This window comes from Juglans microcarpa x Juglans regia, chromosome 6D (genome assembly GCF_004785595.1).
Source record: "Juglans microcarpa x Juglans regia isolate MS1-56 chromosome 6D, Jm3101_v1.0, whole genome shotgun sequence".
Taxonomy (NCBI): Eukaryota; Viridiplantae; Streptophyta; class Magnoliopsida; order Fagales; family Juglandaceae; genus Juglans; species Juglans microcarpa x Juglans regia.
This window is the reverse complement of record NC_054604.1, coordinates 1,389,838-1,413,124: the sequence shown is the minus strand read 5'-3', so window position 1 is coordinate 1,413,124 and position 23,287 is coordinate 1,389,838. Positions and strand designations below refer to the sequence as shown.

Genomic DNA, 23,287 nt, shown 5'->3' with positions numbered 1-23,287 from the left:
GAGAGAGAGAGAGAGAGAGAGAGAATGCAGCTAAGTATGATGGTGGGTGGTGCCCAACCATTCATCGAAAAGTCTTTAAAACTGTTAAGGTATTAATTTGGTTAAACATCTTAACTGTCATAGTATTCTATTGTGCGCCTAAATCTGACATCCACGGCAGCCCACTTTATCGATACTAATCCAATGATAGCTATTTCCTTTTTGACGATTTCATTCATCTATTAATATTTAATGATTTAACACTATGTCCATTATAATGCACTTTAATCCAGTCTAGAGGTCGTCCCCTATATAACTTTAACTCGTGACGTGATTCTTGTTTTAATACCAATCATTAAATATCCAACCATTAATCTAAAAAATTTAAAATTGTTGGATACTAATTTTTGAATAGTGCTATTTGAAAATATTTACACTACACACCATCCACCATCCACATTGTATAATTTGATTTCTAAAATTTAAATTTTAAAATTGACCTTCTAAATTAAATTATATCTTATAAAAAAGTACTCATTTAATTAAGCCTACAACGCTCAATGTCATAATAGCTGGACAGCCTTGTACGTAGGCGTAGGATAAACTACAAGCTCTCTGAGTCGATCATGAGCGTGGAAGAGATGACGAAAGAGATGGACTTCCTCCAAACACTGCCCGATCTTCCACACATACACAGACACTCTCTCTCTAACAGACACCAATGCGCGTTTATTTCGTGTTTTGTCCTTGTTGCTTTGGTAGTTCCGTTGTTGTTTATTAGGTAATTGATTTAATTATCACTTCAATTAGTTTTAAAATAAGGATTTTCCTAACAAATATTCCAACCACATGATGATTTGACAACATTATAAATTAAACTTGTTAGAATGCACAGCGGAAAAGTACCTCAAGCTCAGCTTAAAGAATTGCTCCACAAGTTTTTCCAGATTGATAAACTTCAAGCGTTTCCTCTTAGTGGCGAAAGTGTACTACGTAGTATGGAACTATAGTAACACTTACAAATCCACAGCCTAAGTATTTTATCAAGAGAGAACAAAAAGAGAGAGAGTCTTTTTTCTATTTTTTTCAGATAGGTACACTCAAAACACAATTGAGGAGGACTATATATAGTCCTCCTATGCACGGCTGGCCTTAAAGGCCAGCCTTCAATAGTCTTGTGTAAGCCATGCGTTACACGAGATACGTTACAAGTAACGCATGGCTTAAAGCCATGCGTTACCTAGCAGGAGGGGTCAGCCCCACGTGGGCGCCCCTCCAACTAATATCTCCCACTCGCACACAGTGGGCATGACCCCAGGTCAGCATCTCTTTAATGTTCTCAATCTTGTTCATACAAATAAATAGGCCGTGCGACCACCAAGCACATTTGTAGAAAGGAGGGAGTATATACACCAAATCTCTCCCGGAGAAGACCAGCATAGTAACATCCCTAAAGTGTCTGGTCATGTCCTAGACTTATTCGATCGCATCAAGATCAAGCATTTTCGAACTCTCTTGAGTTTAAACAAAAAACTCAGAACAATGCTTGACTACCTCCATATATTTCAATGTGCTCACAACCTTTAGCCGCTACCAAGATGTAGTGTCATTTGTATGACGTCAGCAAACACTATCGAAGATACGATATCGAATAGTCTTCCCTTTACACTCATATCACTCAATTTTGGTCGAACTGCTTTCCCAACAATGCCTCTTTAGACCGTATCAATCATGGCCATAGACAGCATGTCAAAGTAGCAAACATCACAACCTCCATCTCGTGACATAGTCAAAAGTAAAGGACATTTTTTAAGAAATGAGACTCACACAGTGAGAAAGAGGGAAATATTTTACTCACTTACTCACATGGTCGTATAAGCACATATAGTATGAAACACATGCTACGGTGGATTTCTCTTTCTCAAAGAGCATATGTCTATATCAACACTGTACAGATCTTAGTCTAGCCGCTCCTTAAGCGTCTAACCCGAATTCCTCAATTTGCACGTCTCCAAGGCGTCAAAGAGGAACTCGCATCTGGCTTACTACAGGTTATATGGATGGTGGGGTAACTCATGCATAGTCCTATCAATGGACCTCATCTTAGCTCCCACTAAGGCGACATAACTTTGTGTCAACCAACTTATCCCTTTGGACAAGTACCTAGGGACACAATGTCTCATCTCTACTCGCTACTTAAGCGCTAGAGGCGATCGCTCGTGTGAGTGAGCCGATCTAAGCCTGTTGACATATCTTGTGTATGCGTATTAAAAACAATACGATAAAGATAAGAACTGAATCATATTGTATTAATATCCCAAAGGAAATGTTACATCTTTATGTCATTTGAAACACAAATTACATTTATAGTCTACGCAGTCCTAGATTCCTAACATGAGCCTCGAAGACATCTCTTGCTATAGGCTTCGTTAAGGGATCAGCAACCATGCGACTCGTAGAAAGATGTTTCAGAACCACTTCCTTTTGCGCTATCATGTCTCTGATGTAGTGATATCTGATATCTATGTGTTTGGTTCTTCCATGATACTTTGAGTCCTTAGCATATGCGAGAGCTGCCATGCTGTCACAGAATATTGTCACCGGATCTGAAGTATCCGTGCCAATGTCTAAATGCTTGAGGAACCTCCGTAACCAAACAGCTTCTTGAACTGCTGCAGAACAAGCTATGTATTCTGCCTCCATGGTGGATAAAGCTATACAGGGTTGTTTCTTGCTGCTCCACGTAATGACGCCTTGGTTGAGCAGAAAGACATACCCAGTGGTTGATTTGCGCTCATCTAGGTCGTTGCCCCAATCGGCATCACTGTAACCTCTTAGCTGCAAATCTGAACCCTGATAGCACAGCACATAGTCCGCAGTTCCCTTGAGATATCGCATAATCCTTTTGACCGCTTTCCAGTGAGCTAGTCCGGGGTTTGATTGGAATCTACTCACTAAGCCAACTGCATAGCATATGTCAGGTCGAGTACACATCATTGCGTACATTAGACTACCCACAGCATTAGCATAAGGGACACGAGCCATCTTTTCCTTTTCTTTTTGAGTCTTAGGACACATCACTTTAGACAAGTTTTCGCTCCTTGCAACAGGGGTGTCAATGGGTTTACATCCATTTATTAGGAAGCGCTCGAGGACTTTCTTTATGTAAGTCTGTTGAGACAAACACAAAAGTCTCTTTGAGCGATCTCTGTAGATCTTAACTCCCAAAATGTATTCTGCTTCACCCATATCCTTCATCTCAAAATTGAAGGATAACCACTCTTTTGTGGCGACTATCAACCCTTTATTATTTCCAGCTAGTAGTATGTCGTCAACATATAATGACAACATAATGAAACTCTTCTTAGACCTTTTGACATAAACACAATGATCCTCTGTGATCATCGTAAACCCATTCGAGAGAATGGCTCGATGGAATCTGAGGTACCATTGTCTAGATGATTGCTTTAGGCCATATATAGATCGTTTGAGCTTGCACACTTTCCGCTCTTGACCTTTGACCACAAAACCAGTTGGTTGATCCATATAGATCTCATCATCTAGTTCTCCATTGAGAAATGCTGTCTTAACGTCCATCTGGTAGAGTTCCAAATCCATGTTTGCTACTATAACTAGAATCAGGCGAATTGAGGCAAACCTCACCACTGGTGAAAAAGTCTCCTCATAGTCTATACCTTCCTGTTGGGTATATCTTTTCGCCACAAAGCGAGCTTTGTACTTATCTATTGATCCATCCGACTTGCGTTTGACCTTAAGAACCCATTTGTTCCCAATAGTCTTACGTCCTATTGGTAGATCAACCAGATCCCAGACCTGGTTAATCTTCATAGACTCAATCTCATCATTAAGAGCTTTCATCCACTCATCTTTTGTAGAAGATGAGAGAGCCTCATAAATTTTCCTAGGCTCGTCATCATCATGCGGAGCTACCATAAAAGCTTCCCCTTCAATCTCAAAACGACGACGGGGAATACTTTCGCGTGTGCTTCTACGCGGCTGAGGTTGTTGTGATTGATTGACAAGTGATGTGCTCCCACTCGGATTCAAATAATTTGTAGGAGCTTGAAGAATTTCTTCCTCATTCTCAACTAAATTCCTTGGAGCACTATCTTCTTGTTCTACAATCTCATGAAGTTCTAAACTCCTATCAACCTCACCTCTACTTGGAAACTCATCTTCAATAAAATCCACATCTCGTGACTCAATCTCAGTCACACTTCCATCAGATTGTTCACCTATTAATACATACCCTTTAGAGTGTTCTGAGTACCTTATAAAGATACACTTCTTCCCTCTAGGGCCTAACTTCCCATACTTATGAGAAAGATTGTGAACAAAACCCGTTGAACCCCATGGCCGCAAGTTACTCAAATTGGGTTTCTCGCCGGTCCATAGTTCATATGGGGTGGAAGTTACTGATTTGGAGGGCACTCGGTTGAGAATGTAGGCAGCAGTCAAAAGTGCATCCCCCAAAAAGAAATTGGTAGGTTTGCTTGCGCCATCATTGACCTAACCATCTCAAGCAGTGTTCGATTTCTCCTTTCCGCCACGCCATTTTGCTGGGGCGTATTCGGCATTGTCAACTGTCTTTTGATTCCTTTTTCATCATAGAGCCTTTTAAATTGCTCAGAGAGATATTCTCGTCCTCGGTCAGTTCTTAGAGCTTTTAAACTCTTGTCTAACTGATTCTCAACCATTCTTAGACATCGCCTAAAGCATTCCAATGCTTCAGACTTATGGGAGATTAAGTAAACATGACCGTAACGTGAAAAATCATCTATAAATGTGATGAAGTAGACACCTCCGTGTCTTGCCCTCACACTCATTGGACCACAGATGTCTGAGTGGACTAATTGCAGTGGAAAAGATGCCCTTGTGGCTTTTCCAAACAGTTTTCTCTTAGCTTTTCCCATTAGACAATGTTCACATGTGGGTAAGATGACCTTAGCGAGATTGCCTATAAGGCTTTCTCTAGCTAACCTAGTCATTCTATCTTGCCCTATATGGCCAAGCCTAGCATGCCATTTATATGAATCTAAATTATCAGATGTAGAAAGAAAAGCAATTGACTCATTTATATTTGAATAATCTAAATTCAATATCATAAAACCGTCTTGTAGAAAAGCATTGCCATAAAACACATGGCCCAAATAAAAGGAAACATAATTGTTTTCAAATACAATACGAAAACCAAATCTTAATAGAGTGACTACAGAAAGTAAGTTTCGTCGGATCTCGGGAGCGTATAGCACATTGTGAAGGAAAAGAGTGCGGCCATCCCGCAAGTCTAGCTTGTAGGTACCAAGTCCCAGTACCTCAACGCTAGCTCCATTCCCCACCTTGATATCACGACTCCTAGCTGGAATCCGGCGATACTCAACAAATCCAATTCTATCTCGCGCTATGTGTTCGGTCGCTCCTGAATCAACAATCCACACAGGATAGGAGTGAGCAACCATCACATGGCTAGTTACAAAAACAATGCGAGAAAAGTCAGAGTGTACCTTCTTCGGCTTAGTGCAGTCACGAGCGAAGTGGCCATTCTTTCCACAGTTGAAGCACTCTAATTTCGACTTGTTCTTCCCGCGCTTGCCCCTCTTGCTGCGCTGAGAAGTTCCTGACACCTTCTTAATTTGTCCAGCAGCGACTCCATTCTTAGACTTCTTGCGCTTAGGCCTTGATGCCTTACGCGAACCAGAATCAGCCACATAAGCCGTGTGATTGGGCTTGGCAGCCTCTAGGCGCTCAGCCTCCAATTCCAAGTGACGCGAGACATCATCAAAGTCTTTGATATTCTCGTTATGCGTCAGGTTCTGGCTCATATTCTCCCAAGAATTCGGCAGTGATCTTATCACTGCCTGGACTTGCTGTTCATCAGTCAGGTTGTTTCCTGCCGACTTAAGTTCGCGGATCATGGTTGACATAGCCCTAAGATGCTGCTTCATCGTGTGGTCAGAGCGCATCTTATAGGAGTCAAACCTCATGGTTAACCCACGCAACCTAGTGGCTGAAGTTCCACCAAACTTCAACTTCAAAGCCTCCCACATGCTTTGGGCAGTGTCATAGATCTCGAACTCACACATTAGATCATTGTGCATGCTGCTTAACATTATTATGCGCGCGCACCGACTTTTCTTAGCCCATTGAGTATAGGCTAGTTGATCTATTTTGTGTTGTTCCGAGGTCCCTTCCCCGGGCTCAGTAAGGGAGTGAGATAAGGCCTCTAAGACCTCTTGCTCATCTAAAACATATTGGATCTTGCGATGCCAAATGTCGTAGTTCTCCCCATCCAATTTCTCCCCTTTGTTTAAATCGGCAACTATACTCTTGGATGCCATTTCACTACAATACCCAAAGAAGGGATATTACACACACACCTAAGAAATCTGTTGCGTCTATCCAAGTTTAAAAAAAAAAATAATTTAGACATATCGCAAGATCGAAAAATCGCTAGGCTTCAGAATCATCTCTTGCGTCACAATATCCAATTATTAAATTTTTAACCTAATTCCCGCGCAAATTCAAAAAAAATATGGGAGAATTAATCATAATTCTCAACCATACTCCCACTATCTTAAGTAGTCATCTAGTCCTAGTCACATGTAAAGACATAACCTACTAAAATCACAGTAACCTTTTGGGCCAGTCTACAAGGACAGCTACTCCAACCATAGTAACCTGTTGGGCCAGTCTACAAAGATGGTTCATATAAGACCATTACAGTCCATTTTTCTTGTTCCATCAGTGCATTTACAGTTCTTACTGGGGTCACTGTAATTTTTTTCAGTCTATCATCTACACTGACATTTCTAACTAAGACTACTTAGTGGGAATTTTCTATTTTATCAATAAAGACTAATGTATAAACATTCAAGCCTAACATTCATAAATGATAAAAACAATCACATATCCACATGTTCAATTCACATATACATGTTATCACATTTAATATAACAAATTAAATAAAAGATCACATGTAATATAACATAATGGAAAAAAAAAATAGCATGAATATAACTATATATTCACATGTGATCACATTTAATCTAAAAACAATTAAATAAAAAAAATCACATTTAATATAACAATATATCTTAGAGCAAATTTCATCCCCTCATTTTATTTTCTGTTTTAAAAAAATTGGGCTTGAACAAAGTTGGGTTTAAAAAAAATGCCCAGTAAAAAATGTTGGGCCAAGCCCAGCCCATATTTAAAAAGAAGGAAAAAAAAAAAAAAAAAAAGAGAGTGGGCCGGGCCATGAGGCCCAAGCCCATGGAAATCAGATGACCTAATGGTCATCTTCTTCCCCCCTTCGGCTACTGTTCACGTGAACAGTAGCCGTTCGAAGCAGCACGCCCTGGAGCCTCCCACGCAGCACTGCAGGCGGCGGAAGTGATCGGTCCAAGCAGCAGGGTGCTGCCGACCACCTCGCCGGTGCGCGCTGCGCCTCTGTGGTGGGAGCAGCACCTCTCTGGTGCGCGCAGCACCGCGGGGGTGCGCGCAGCACCGCGGTGGTGGGCGCAGCACCTCGCTGGTGCGCTCTGCACCGCGCTGGTGCGCGCTGCACCGCGCTCTCGCAGCACCGCGCAGGTGCGCGCTGCACCACTGTGGTGTAGCAGCGCCTTGCGGTGGTGCGCGCAGCACCACTGCGTTGGTGCTCGCAGCACCACCTGCTGCGCGTTTTTTTTTTTTTTTTTTAACAAAAAAAAAAAGAGGATAAAAAAAAACACCATACAAATCTCAAGCATATGCGAGAAAAAAAATTAAAAACTGGAAGCAATTCAAAAAATAGCTCTGATACCAATGTTAGAATGCACAGCGGAAAAGTACCTCAAGCTCAGCTTAAAGAATTGCTCCACAAGTTTTTTCAGATTGATAAACTCCAAGCGTTTCCTCTTAGTGGCAAAAGTGTACTACGTAGTATGGAACTAGAGTAACACTTACAAATCCACAGCCTAAGTATTTTATCAAGAGAGAACAAAAAGAGAGAGAGTCTTTTTTCTATTTTTTTCAGATAGGTACACTCAAAACACAATTGAGGAGAACTATATATAGTCCTCCTATGCACGGCTGGCCTTAAAGGCCAGCCTTCAATAGTCTTGTGTAACGCATGGCTTAAAGCCATGCGTTACACGAGATACGTTACAAGTAACGCATGGCTTAAAAGCCATGCGTTACCTAGCAGGAGGGGTCAGCCCCACGTGGGCGCCCCTCCAACTAATAAAACTCAATAATGCAAGCACTTGCAACCAAGGCTTAACATCAAAGAATTTATCTCTATGTAAATATTCGACTCCTTACAACTTTTAATATAAACATCTTACAAACTTTGGTGATTTGTGATACATCAAAATAATATATATTGGTTTGACTTATTTTTTTTTATTTAATGACAACTAACTTTATTATAAAGATTGCCTAGTAAAAATGACATGTTGTTGTGTGTGGGAAATAATAAGTAGAATTTTTCAACTAAAAACAACCCCTTATGTCCCTTATGTCAGCCTCAATCTCCTTCTCTTCTCTCTACTTCCTCATCTCCTCTTCATTTCCTTTATGTTAAGATTGATGAGAGAAAAAATGTAAAATCAATCATACACGATACAGAATTTCTTAACTCCAAGGGGTTGGCCTAAGTGGTAAAGGCCTTGGTCTTAGAGTATCACTTCCTTCAAGGTCTAAGGTTCAACATCTCATGAGTACAAACAATCTTTTAAGACCATACCTCTTGATAAAAAGTTAGCAATTTAACTAATTTCGTATAAAAAAAATTTCTGAAAATGCAACCCACGAGACCAATTTACTTTGCAGGAGTAGGTCCATAACGCCCTACCTTAAAAAGATTTTCCAAAAAATAAAATTACGCAGTTGGACAATATGTCAATATTCAAAAGTTATAAAAATAAAAAGTTTATTTTAGATGATGACAAAAGAGTACGGCTGGCGATATAAAAGTACTATAACACAAGATACAAGTAAACCCTAATCAAACAGGTCGGATAGGGTCAGATCAAGAGCAACAAACATATAACAAGTTTTTCATTGAAAATTCACAAAAATATCAAAAAAAAAAAAAAAAAAATTACAACAAATCTTTAGTGAATCGAATCAACAACCGGACTACACAAACAAAACCAAGCTCCACGCTAAGGCACTACAATCTATATGCTGTCAGTGTTAAGTAAAAACAGAAACGAGTTTTTTAGTTGGAAAACAAAAATAAGAAACCGTCAATATATGATAGATCATTTACAGGATAACATAGGTTACATTCTATCGTTAGGAATTATGAGGAAACTTCAAAAGCATTTTTAAAAAAAAAAAAAAAAATATATATATATATATATATATATATATATATATACTGTGCCAGCCAGCTAGCTGCAGCATGCATGCCAGTATGTCACAAGATGTGGCCGTATAATTAAAAATTATTATTAATATTAATAATACGTATCTTGTTAATCGTGATAGAGTAAGCTAGCTCATCGTGAGAATATCATCTTTATCTATACTAAGGGGATACCTAATTAATATAAATAATAATTCAAGGCTTTGTCAATACTCAACAGTCGTTTAGTGCGAATGTCTTAGCTGAAGCCGACTGCCTAGAATTAAATATAGCTTTCTGACGTCTGTAAACATTGTTTCTTAGATGGAGACAAATGTTAGGTAGTGCTGCTGATGTTAGAGTTGATTTGGGTGCTTCGATCCTCCACTGAATGCTCGTTAGCTGTGTTGTCTGTCGGATTTGGGAGTTGTCCACAATAGATATTATTGTATTAATTGTCTTAAGTGGTTGGCATTCCACCACACTTACTTCATGCCTGTATCAGAACTTCCTCAAGTACTATAGTTTATGGAGATGGTTGCAGTGGCTAGTTTGAGCTTAGTACTGCTGCTTTTTTCTCTTAAGAAAATAGATGGATTATTCAAGAATTCTATCAATCTGGGTGACAAATTTTGAGAAAAATGAAACATTATCACTTCATCTTATAATCTCATAATTTACATGAATTACAAGGCTTCTGAAAGAGAGAGAGAGAGAGAGAGAGAGCCAATTACAGTCATGAATTACAGTCAGTTTTATTCATCAAAGAATAAAAGAATTAACAAAACCCGGCCTCTATGTACAATTGAACCGCCAGCCCCATACTCACACCAAACTGCAGAAACTTGTCTTTATTCCAATTGTCCAGTCACCTGAACTGCTTACTTTCAAACTGAAATAATTTTATTTTCACTCCAAAGTCAGTGTTTGCACTCACTGAATTGGGTATTGAAAGATGACACTGGCATGGTGTATCCACTAAATCCAGTGTACAAATTATTTAGTTACATAGCAAGTTAGTTCCCATTGTATGATCCGGAACTCTTTATTGGAATTTGCTTGAACTTTCACTTTTGCAGCTGTGAGCGAGCTAGCACTTCCAGCAAGAAGCTGCAACAATTGGCCTGGATTTCCAACCAAGCACCAAGCAACCCTTGTCTTCCACAATTGTGTAACCAAGAAAACCCTTATTTTTTCCAAGCCATTGTTTGGCCTGGGCAATCAGTTTCATTGGAGCAGCCTGAAATCCTGCCCTGCTCAGCCTCCTGCGCCACTGGTCTACCTTCTCATGCCTCTCCACTCTTGCTGGCCCCTCGCAACTCACAATGTTCTTTATCTCCTCAGCAAAGTAGAACTGTTCCATCTTGGCACGCTTTGTGTCATATTTAGGTAACATGACATCTAGGGAGTCAAAAATTGCAGAGTAATAGTGCAGAGCTTCCATGAATCTCCCCAGAAAGAAAGGCCCATTGTGGCTTGAATCTTGCTCAACCACAAGTAAAACCTTTGGCGAGAGCTTGTGAATTATCTGCAGAAGTGAATTAAGAGCTCCTCGACTTTCTTTAACAACACAATGCAACTGAAGGATGCTATTGACAACCAGAACTTCACCATCCTGGTGTTTAATGTCTTCAGTCTGCAGATTTTCCAAGTTGCTTTCCACCACTGAGAACTCAAAACTAATGCCCATGTTTTTTGCACAAGTCCCCAGCTCATCTCCGATGACTCTGAATCTGTCAACAGAAAGACCAACACCAGTTATTCGGAGATGACAAGGTGGTTGACCATCACGGTCGGCAAGTCTGTGGATCAGTGCACACCACTGGTGGCCATGGGCCAAACCAAGGGTCATGCCCAAATCCACCACATGGAGAATACTCTTTCCCTCAAAGGCTTCCAGTATTGTTGTGTTGGCCACAAAGTGACCAAACTGGATATGTGGACAATTTTCATAAATAAGGCTTAAAGCCTCTTCCTGTTTATCGGTAGCAACGTCCATTATGTTCATCATGGGAGCAGCAAAGCCAACAGCGCCGAGGGGTTGAACCAGAGCAAGCCTGTCTGCCAAGCCTTGCACAAAGCAAGAAGCCACACGCTGAAAGGAAGAGCCAAAGACCAAAGCATTGGCTCGAAGCTCGGAGAGTAAAACTGACGCATGTGTCCTGTCGCGACAAGCCACAGCTTCAGCACAGGCAACGAGAAGTCGAACGAGCCTCATCCCATCAGCACTGCCATCTTCTTCAGTACCACTTTCCTGATAATCAGCATTGATCATGGCTTCTTCAATAGCCTCAGCTGCATGATATCGTAAAGTATAAGTCCGAATATGATCTCGAAAATGGAGCTTTGACAAGCTATTCAAGCTGCTACTGCTCCTGGCACGGCTTATGCTGCTGATATTATTGTTGCTGCTTCCCTCATTATAGAGATTACTAACATTACTCCCGGTGGATTCGGCTGTACTTACAGTTCGCTTCAGCCTCTTATGATCTTGGATTTCATCTGAGAAGGGCTGGCGGATCAAGGTCGAAGCAGTACTGTTATTGTCCAATATAGGCATATATGGGTTATTAGGATAACAAGCCGTGGCAGAAAGACAGAAATCCTGGGCACTCACTGCTTCACAGCTTTCAACATTATAGACCTCATGATTTGACAAGAAGTTTTGTGCCATTTCTTGAATCTATCCTTAAAAAACACCCTGCCTGCTTTCTTAAAAAATATTCAACGAAGCTCTGAAAGAAAATTACATCAAGCACACATGATATAAATAAGCTTGAAAACGCGCAAGCTTTCGTTTTCCTGGAGATATCTTCGAGGATTAATATCTGGTAATAACAGCATAAAGCAACGGACCAAGCCTGCCCCTGTCGTACCCCAAAGCTTTTGGATGTTTATTAATTGTCCTTGATATTCCGGTCTATGCATGCCTATAGCTAGGACCCCACCATATTAAATATGAAAGAATATTAAAATGTCAAAGGTGATTGTCTTCTTCTGATCAATTGTCCTGATTACGAGGTGAAAAAATAATAATGGTTCTATCCCATACATTACTTAGAGAGGGATGAATGGATGCGGTTCAAATTTTCTAATCTAATAAAATTTAATAACAAGAAACAATTAAAAGATGATACAAATCATACAAATAATTAACACATAGATTTGGTCACGAAATGAAAATTCATTTGAAGAACATCTTCAAATTCTAAAACCACTCTGAGTGTAAGCTACTACCTAAAATTTACTATAGAAAAAGTTTGTTACAACCAATATAGAGACACTCACAAAACCTTTGTAGTTCCTAAACTTGGCTTGCAATATTACGAGTGACCCACTCGATCTCTACACGCATGTAGTGTCGGAACTTCGACCTTTCTATAGCATCCCTCGAGAACCTCTCGATCTTAGCAGCTCCGGAAACCTTCCAGCCAAACAAAACGTCCACTTCAATGGACTTTGAATAAGATTTGATCTTGAGTGTGGTGTGGTGGAGATGTGTTTGTTCAAGAGAGATTCAACAATGTGGAAAAGCTTCTCTCTATAGCTCTTGAGGCAACTAGGGTTTTTGCTCTGTTTCTCCACACCAAAGAATAAAAATAACCTGTTCTATTTGTAGTCCCAGCAAGACACGACGCTCAAAATCATGAATTTTAGGTTGTCTTGAACATTAGCTCGAGCGAGGTGTCGAACGAAGGTCGAGCGCACGTTGTCTTCTGAAACCGTTCAAGCGAGACGTCGAGCGCACATCGAGCGAACCTCTCTGGATAAGTTCTGCTCGAGCACCACGTCAAGCGCAAATCGAGCGAACCTCTCTAGATGAGTTCTGCTCGAGCGCCATGTCGAGCGCACCTTGAGCGAACCTCTCTGGATAGATTCTGCTCGAGCGCCACATCGAGCGCACCTTGAGCGAACCTCTCTGTATGGTTCCGCTCGAGCGCTGCGTCGAGCGCACATCGAGCGAATCACTCTGTATGGGTTCCGCTCGAGCGCTGAGTCGAGCGCACGTCGAGCGAACCTCTCGGGAAGGTCCCGCTCGAGCGCCAGTTGAGCCATGTTGAGCACACTTCAATCTTTTTCATATTATACTGCTTCAACACTTGTTACAACTCAATTTTACACAGATTTTCACAAGAATATACCAATCAACTAATTTTTCCCTCAACACTAGGTTCATCCCCTTTTCACCCATTTGAATCTACATATAATACTCGAACGGAAAAATTCATTACCCATTCATTTGAATCTACATGATCTTAAAGTACTTTAGCTATTAGAACAAATGGTAATTTCACATGATATCAAAGCATAATACTAAGTTCGAAACAATTGTGATTTGTTCGAAACAATTGTGATTTGAATTATCGAAAGTATCGTTTAGCCAATCGAGTCGAAATAAAAAAAACATCAAATTAATTAATCCTTCTATGCTTGTAGTTTTCTATTTAAATTATTTGGTGTATGATGAGAATCGGCCAATCGGGCGTTAGGATTTACTCACTTATATATTATCTATATCTAATATGATGTATACTTCACCTATCACACCCATATTGTAGAATCTTAGTACATAACTAAAGAAGGGCCATTAGACTGTTTCACTTCACCTAGAAATGTACAAGGACGGGGAGCAAGCTATATTTTTCTTCCTTGTTCTCTTTGCTTTGTTCCTTTTTATTATATATCTATGATCTGTATTATATTAGACTTTTTTGGTGTTTTGAGATACATAGACAATGGAGTTATTTCCTAGGACCAAGGTAGCTAGCTATGTACGTTTACCTTGAATAGTTAAATCTACCAATTGAAAAAGAATGATTCCTATATATGAGGCAGACATGGACAGCTACAGTAAGAGACAGAAGTACTTTTGATGCAGTGTTAATGTATGAACCAGCTCAAGTACTACTTGTGCATTTTGCAGCTTGCAAATCGACAGTATATCTCTAAGCACTGCATAGCTTGTATGTGGAATTAACGTTGTTGCCGTCCCAAAAGAAAACATTGAGAAACTACAAACACAAAGTTTGTGAGGCAACAACATCGGGAGAATTAGTTTGTCTTTTGATTTGAGTCCCCTACGCTACAAAGTGTAAATATTATATGTATATATTTTTCAAACCTTAGAATTGATCTTGTTCGATATGATCTATATATGCACGCATATTCCTTTTGTCCAAATCATATATATACTGCCCAACAATATTGAATTAAATAGATTGAGGAAATATTCAATCACCCTCAACATTTTTATTATTTAAATTCTCTTTCTTAATTTATTCATCCACTCTGATAATCAGATTTTTTTTTTTTGAAAGAAAAAATGATTTTGAAACATAAAAAAAAAAAACTTATTTAAGTAATTATTGAGCATGCAACGTCTGTTTAAACGTCTGATCTCACGTATAGACAAAAAGAAAAAGAGCAATCATTTAGGTGTCATTTGCATAGTGAGTTCATGAGATGAAATGAGTTGAAATGAGATGAAAGTTAAAAGTTGAAAAAAATGTTGTTATAATATTATTTTTTAATATTATTATTATTTTAGAATTTGAAAAAATTGAATTGTTTAATATATTTTATATGAGAATTTTAAAAAAAATTATAATAATGAGATGAAATACTTTCATTATCCAAATAGGGCCTTAACTGATCTCACGCCCAAATAAATCCAGGATTATTTATGCCCACTAAAATCCTTCCTTTTATTTGCCAAGGAAATAAAAAAGCTTCTTCCTTCTTCTTCTTCAGTTTTTTTAGGCTTAACTTCCCATTAACGTAGTAATATTGTTTTAGCCTCTTTTGGATGGGATTTCTTAAAAAACATGAAAGGCCTTTTAATTTGATCAGGAAAGGTCATATCCTAATTTATCATATATATTCTAAAAGAAAAAAGAAAAAAAAACCCTATTATCTACATGAATAGTAATATCTCTTTATATATATAAAGAGCCTATCAAACGAATTTTTCTTGGTTTAACGGAATTTCCTTATTTCCGTTAACTTTCCATTAAGCCTCCGTTTGTATCCATTTTTGTTATTTGTGTCCATTTATATTCCATTATAATAACTTTAAATCAACAATAAAAACAGTGCATAGGGATACAATTGTATTTTCCTATACATTCCGTTTGTGGCTATTTTTGTTGTTTCTGTCGGCTTGTATTCTATTATTAATATCTTTAAATCTGCTAATAGCAGATTTATTATTATATCCTATACATTGTAATAGCAAAAAATTATAATAATTTACAATTTGAAAAAACACAGCAACTGAATTTAAATAGCGATTTACCATTATTGTCCGTATCCCATCAACTGAATTTGTGAATACATGCATTGGAATGGTAGCTGCAAACAGAGAAAATATTTTAGAAATTAGATAACAGATTATATTGCATGCAGTATTAAATCTGTGGAGGCAGATTTTAATCACATGTAAGTTATAATATGTTGTATAACTCATCATTTTTAATAATTTACTTTTTATGTTGGTTTGTCTAGGTAGTGTAAATTTGAAATTTATAATCACATGAGGCAGCTGAATGGCCAGGTCAAGTTCAATGTTTGAACACCAAAAGACATATTTCGTAGCAACCCTTGAGGCATTGAACTGTGTTTAAGAAAACCTTTCTATTACTTTCAATGCATTGGTGCTAAGGTTTGAAAAGTGACTTGATATCTTCTATTGCCTTCTTTCTCAAATAATCCTTCTATTACAAGCAGTGCAGTGGTGCTACAGTTTCAAGAAAGATTGAAAAGTGAGTATAACTGCCTTTTGTGTTTATAGTATAAGCTTATCTATGCATTACATATATTTGTTTATATTTCTAAGAAATGAAGAAACTGATACCATAAAACCTAGAAATTCATAAAATTTATTAAAAAACCTATCAAAAAACTCAATTAAGAAAACTTATTCGTACAATTGCATATTCAGTTTATCTTCTATTTTTTTTATTTTCTTCTACGCTCCGTTTCTCTCAAATCAGGTGTGTGGAAGCAGTGCAGTGGTCATAAGGTTTGAAAGAACATTGAAAAGATCAGTCTAACTGCCTTTTGTGTGTTTATAGTGTATATATATATATATATATATTTATATATATAGTTTATCTATGTTTTGTGTGTTTATAATATATATATATATATATAGTCTATCTATGCATTACACATATTTGTTCATATTTGTAAGAAAAATGTAGTAGAAATAATTTGAAAATCAAGTATAAAAACTGAGGAAAACAAACATTTTTTCCTAAAAAACAAACATTAAAAAATAAACCCATATATTTTTTCCAGAAAACAAACATGCAAAAAAAGAAAAAGAAAGAAAGAAAGAAAACAAACATCCAGGAAAAAAAAAAGGATGAGAATAAAAGAAGCAAAATGATTTCAGAATGAGGAGAGCTTCAGTCCAAAAGTCCATGAAAAAATTAAACCATCAATACAATACAAACCAAGAAAATGAAATCCATAAGAAAATAAACAAACTATGAAAAATTAATTTGTATCTTAACAGATTTGAATTACAAATACTCAGATTTAAAGTTAGAGGTATAAATCCGTTGAAATTTATAAAGATAAAGACAAACAAATAGACATAGGGGATCTAAGGTAAGATCTCTCAAATCTGGGATTTAATATAAAGATAAGTCCAGATTCTAAAAGTTAGAATAAAACTATAGATCTGCACAACACAAAAAAATAGAAAAAGAACAAACCTTGTACAATAACATATCTTAATCAGAATTCCTCAGATCTGCAATAAATGTCTACACCTGCCAAGTTCAGAATATAAAAAAAAAAAATCTCATGTGAAAAAAAAAAACTAAATATGTAGTACAATATACTTGAAGAAAAACTATATAAGCAACAACAGAGAGAACTACAAAAAAAAACAAAACTGATTTCAGAAGGAAGAGAGCTTCAGTCCAAAAGTTCATGAAAAAAATAAACCATCAATACAATACAAACCAAGAAAATAAACAAACTAAGAAAAACGAATTTGTAACTTAACAGACTTAAATATTTTTATATTTGTTAGTCAAACAAGAATAAGAAATAAAGAAGAGTGGAAAAAAAAAAGGGAAAAAACAAGAATGTTCAGATCTAAACAGTAAATTTATACAAACTTCAATATTCCTTCTTACAAGGGATAAAAGATCAACCTCAATGAGTAAAACAAAACATATGAGTTTCTAATCCTAGAAGGAAACCGAAGATACCCATTGCAAAAATCTATAAAGCAAATGCAAAAAAATTAGATGCAAAAAGAAATGTACACAAACGCCTTCGCAGATATAATTGGTCTTCTTAGAACTATAATACCCATCTAACATGATTATATAGAGTATGTAGAACCAAGAAGGAAAATGCCCAATTCGTCCTCTGTCTCTGCGTCTCCCTCTATTTCTCTGCGAGTAAATTCAGACCTATTAAAACAAATGAACATTAACTCCCTTCGAAAGATCTATAGATCTGTAAGAAAATGAACGAAAAAAAAATAGTTAGATCTGAACACAACCTCTTCGCACATATGAAGATCTGTTCATATTATTAACAAACCTAATAGGAATTAAAAAAGGTAACAGAAAAATAGATAACAAACAAAACAAATAAAAGACAGCGAATATTGGAGTGAAAGTAAAAAAAAAAAAAATTAGACAGAATCACAAAAAAAAATCCACCTATTTCTTCATCTACATCCAAACACATCATATAAGGAAAAACAAAAAAATGAAACAACAGAAAATGAAAGCAAAAAAGAAATTCGCAGATCAACCAAAAAGTAAAAAAAAAAAAAGAATTAAAACCACTCAGATCTGGACACCATGTTTGTTATAAGGACAAGTCTCTCAGAAAGAAACAATATTAACATCTTACACGTCAAGTACTTGATTTACATCTCAGAAAGAAAAATGGAGAAAATGGAAAAAAATGAAAAAAAAAAAAAAATTTGCAACTCTGAGAAAGAAACAATATTAACATCTCACACAATAACATCACAGATTTATATCACCAAAAAAAATTAAAACCACTCAGATCTTTAGAGAATTACAAAACAAGATCAGAGCACTCTCATTGGATTAACCAAAGTTAAATTACATTTTTTATGAATGTAAGAGAAATTTGACTTTTGGTTATTTCATTCACATAAATCTCCACATTGGAATGACTATTTTTTCATTATATAACAATAAAATAATATAAGATGAATTTGGTTTTGGTTATTCACATCAAATCTCTACATTAGATTATACATTTATTCATTATATAGTAATGAATAACTAATAATTTTAAAAATATTTAATTTTTTTAATTATTATTTTATTTTATTTTATCATATTTTACTATTCTACCTATTATATATTAATTAATAATCATATTCTTATTAAATTAATATATTACTAACTCAAATTAATATACCAATTGTGATAAAATATGTGATAGAAATAAAGGGGGAGAGAAATAATTAATAAAATATATATTTGATGTATGTACAGTAACTTTTAAATTTAGAAAAACTTTTGAAAGTCATTGTAGCTAAATTTTAACTAATCCATTGTAAGCATATTTTACTCTCTAATAACTAAATACTTAATGGATTTAATTTTTAACTAATCCAATGAAAGTGTTAAGCCTTATTCGCACGGGGAGAGAGAGAGAGATTGAGCAGAGCGAGAGCAAAGAGGGAGCGAGAAAAACGTAGTTAGAGGGAATAGAGGTGTGAGTGAGACTTTGTTGGTGATAGGTTGTCACCAGTTGTATATCTCAGATGAGCATCATGACAATCTACAATCTAAATTCTAGAAAATCACTAAAAGCTAGCCAGCTTATCAAGTCATGAGTTCGTATAAGCTAGATAGTAGATATGTGCCCCTTACATTCACGTTTCAATGATTTATAAAATATATTATAATATTATTATCAGTAATGGGTAATTATAATAAAGCTCATACATATATATATATATATATGTATGTATAGTTCGATCCATCGAGCATGCAATTAATTTCTATGATCGAATAGTTTCAAAACTAATGCAGTTAACAAACTTAATAGGATTTAAACAGAAAGGATTTAAACAGATTTTTTTTTTCTTTACATATGAGAGTATTAGCATTGGTTTCATTAAATTTATCTTTAAAATTTGATAAAAAGTACATATTTTTCATAAATTCAAAACTTCTTTATTCATAACACACATTGAATTAGCCATTAGATTCATCAAAATAATAATATAATATTATTTTTTAATAATAATATTTTTAATTTTTTTAATATTTTAAAATTACACTAACCATATATATATATATATATATATTAATAATTTAATTTGATACTTAAATTATTAATACTAACTAGAGGGTCATTTATATTGTTAAGGCTAGAAAATGCAACAACACCTACCATGCAGTAGTGTTAGTAAAAAAGGCACTCAAAAGAAAAGATGAAAGATTTTTAATTGATAAAAAGATTATTTCCTTTCAAAAGCAATAATCAGAGCAAACTTTCTTTCCCACTATTTTTTGTTTCCCCCTCCATTTCAAACAGTGAAACTAGTACAAGTCAACTATGGATGATTCAACTTTATATTGACGGCCCTAATCGACTCAACCAATAACAGCACAAGAATTTCAACATCGTCTCTGTTGATCCGGTACAGAATGACACAAAATGAAACTTATCACAAGAAGCTTTGCCAAAATTATGGATGTCCTAAAGATTAATATCAAACTCATGATCTCCGACATGCAATAGATCAAATTAGTCACAGCCACTAATGAAGGCATCGTTTGTCATCTACAAGCTAGCTAGGATTGCCTACAAATTAAGTCTCTATAGCTAGTTGTACATGCACATTAATATTGCCCCACGAATACTAGCCATGCATGCGGATAGATGGGGCGCGCATGGGCAGGCATCTACCAATTTCAAAGTGTGTGTGTAAGTGTGTGTGTGTGTGTGTGTGTGTACACTATATGCATTTCCTTAAAAGATCAGCTAGCTCTCATGATTTCTCTCCATCATCCAAGTTTGAAGGACCCGACATGAACGTTTGTACTTCCTAAAAAAGAAGAAGAAAATACCAGACTAATAATTTACATGTGTAATTAGTTTCTAGCTGCATGCAGCTTATAACTTCAAATTGCCAAGTAAACATTAGGAATTACACATGATATTTCTGATCAATGGAGGGAAACGAATGAGCAGAGGTCTTGGTTGTTCTCGAAAATGGACATGTCTTGCTCATCCATGCTCACCCATGCTTCAATTCCATGATCATGATCATCCCCCGTTAATTTCTCGATGAATACTATAGTATTCTTGAACGCTGATCCGGCTGTACTCACCCAAATAGGCTTTCCCCACCCAAAATCTGCTTCATGTAGCCGGAACTTTGCCCAACTGATAAACCTGAATACTTCCACCTTCTCGGGTACTAGATCTCCAACTTGTTTAAGACACTCACTCATCAATGAAAATCCATTTTCACCTTGCATCTCCCTCGCGTAATCCTTGTCTATTGTCTTTATTGCATTTCTGATTTGTTTCACCAAGTCCTGGAGCTCTATGAGGCTCTTTTCCGTTGCCGGTGCCGGTGCCGGTGCAATTGCCAGCCAGGAAAGATTCCCAGAAGCAGATTCTGGCAGGGTACTGGATCATTTCTCGGACGCAAATTCACAACATGTGTCATAATCGACGGACTTAAGCACCCCGATCTTTCTCTAGACACTTCCATCATACATCTCCATATTAGAGCAGACACCACTTCAATTCGGGTTGGACTGAAAATTATATCAGTTTTGCTAGCAAGAAGTACTCTTTCCTTCAGTGCAGCAATCTTTGAGGCCGGGAACAGAAATCTCTTTGTAATGCACTTGGCTTTTGGAATTTCAAACCTTGGCACTGATAAATTTCTTGGTGGGAAGAGTTGTGACCCCGGAAAAAATGGAGTGAAAGAATCTCCGGCAGAACCACCACTGGCATTAATGGCACCCCACATGTTGACAAAAAAAGACAGCGTGGCCCCGTCAACAAGCTTGTGCAACGCGCAGATACCAATGGCCATTCCCTCACAGCTAAAGATATTGACTTGAATGGCCAATTGCATTAATTCCATGGATGGATTACTACAACGATAGTCACGAGGAAGGAGTTGATCTAGAACACCAACTTCCGGTCGCCTGAGAATTTCCGACAGTGGGCAATTTACTTCGGCTTCTGAAAAATCTGCACCCTCATCGTTACATTCAATAAAAAGGTTGTCTTTGACCCTTCCAGCAAGAGGAGAGATTCGAGTTAAAGCCTGGGATAAGGATTGCTTTAGGTGATTAATTCGTTCCCGGGTTTCGATGGCATTCGATTCTTTCCGGCCAGTACTGGGTATTGCATAGTAAAAAATCCATGGAACGTACAATGGAGGGGCAATCTGGTCTAGGAGGGAGAGTTTGAAGATTTTGAGGTTCTGGGATGTTGGTGAGGATGGTTTGATGATCTCTCTGGCTTTTACATTAACCTTCACCCCTTCCATCGACTTTGGTAGCTTTCAAAATTAATGGAACTCCGGTACGATTGAGTGAATAATTAGCAGCTTGAAGATCATCGAAGTTCTTTAATTTATAGCCCCTTTTTTTTTTCCTCTTTTCAAGTACAAGACTATTGAAAAACCATAAAAAAAAATTAAAATTTTTGGATTTTTTAAAGTGCCTTACAAGTCTGGTTGAAGTTATCAAAGTTCCCATGTCTGCAGGCCACTAAAAGATAAATAATATTCTCAAGAGCTAGGTTGGATCGTTAAGGAATCTAATCTAATGGCATGAGCCATGCAATATTATATACAATAAGAGCCTCCCAGTATAACATATATGTTTAGCATGTTGCAACTAAGGATGTCAGCTAGAACAGTTGACATGCGTGCATTTTTGTCCCTACATAGAGATAGCCGTCCTAATTGATTGGTTTGCATTTGGCAAGGAATCTAGCTAGCTGCTACTTCTTCTTCTTCTTCCTTTTTCCTTTTTTTTTTTTTTTTTTTTTTTTAATTTAAGAAGAAGACGGAGCTCCAAGTTTATTAATAGCCCTCACTTGTGGCAGAGAAAAACCGTGATTACATCCAGATGCCTGGAGATACAAATAAACATAAAAATCCAAAAGTCAGACCTCGAAAATCGTAAGGCGCTAGACAAAGTACAAGAAAAACTAGAAGGCAAAACAAGTGACAAAAGCAATATAAGAACCTACAAAAAGGACACAAGCAAGTGAGATTATCAAAAACAAAAAGGAGCACGAACAACCTACCAAGAACGACATTAAGAGATCCATAGATAAGAAAGGTCAATTTTGTCCATGCGAATAATGCCTCTTAAACTAGTAGGTAACATGCATCTATCTCTAGACCAGTCCATTTCTGAACCCTCAGCTCCACTCTTGGCAAGGGAATTAGCTACGGCATTTCCTTTCCTAAAAGTATGATTCACGTTGTACTCCATAGACTCCAGATAAACAATTAGCTCATCCCAAAAATTCTCTATATAGCAAATATTACATTGACCCCTAGTGACCCAATCTACAAGAATTTGGGAATCAATCTCAATTTCAACCTTGTGAAAGCCAAGTTGATAGTACCTCCGAACCTCTTCCAATAAACTCTTCATTTCAGCAAAGTTATTAGAGCCCTAACCCAAGAAGACAGAATAAGTCACATAGAACTTTCCATTTTCATCCCGAATAACACCCCATGCTCCTGACGGCCTAGGGTTACCAAAGCTACTTCCATTCGTGTTAAGTTTAACCCAACCCTGTTGGGGCTTGTGCCATCTTACCACACGAACCTTCTTAGGTTTAGGAAGTAAAACCGGGATCTCTAACCGATTTAAAATAGCCAAATTCTGATTGGGTAGCCTTAACAATTTCATGATCATTTGCATAATTTGGTGAAGCCACAATTTTATA

General features: G+C 37.0%; 2 protein-coding genes across 2 annotated transcripts; both read right to left on the bottom strand.

Moving 5' to 3' along the window:
* Positions 1–10,167: 10,167 nt before the first annotated feature.
* Positions 10,168–12,044, bottom strand: LOC121235303 (GRAS family protein RAD1-like). The gene has a single exon (XM_041131639.1). The coding sequence runs from the start codon at positions 12,003–12,005 to the stop codon at positions 10,422–10,424; it is 1,584 nt and encodes a 527-aa protein (XP_040987573.1). The 5' UTR covers positions 12,006–12,044; the 3' UTR covers positions 10,168–10,421.
* Positions 12,045–20,520: 8,476 nt separating this feature from the next.
* Positions 20,521–21,866, bottom strand: LOC121234537 (stemmadenine O-acetyltransferase-like). The gene is made up of 2 exons (XM_041130500.1): positions 21,100–21,866; positions 20,521–20,989 (listed from the first exon to the last, which is right to left on the bottom strand). Exons 1-2 carry the CDS (start codon positions 21,864–21,866, stop codon positions 20,521–20,523), a joined length of 1,236 nt encoding a protein of 411 aa, XP_040986434.1.
* Positions 21,867–23,287: the final 1,421 nt, after the last annotated feature.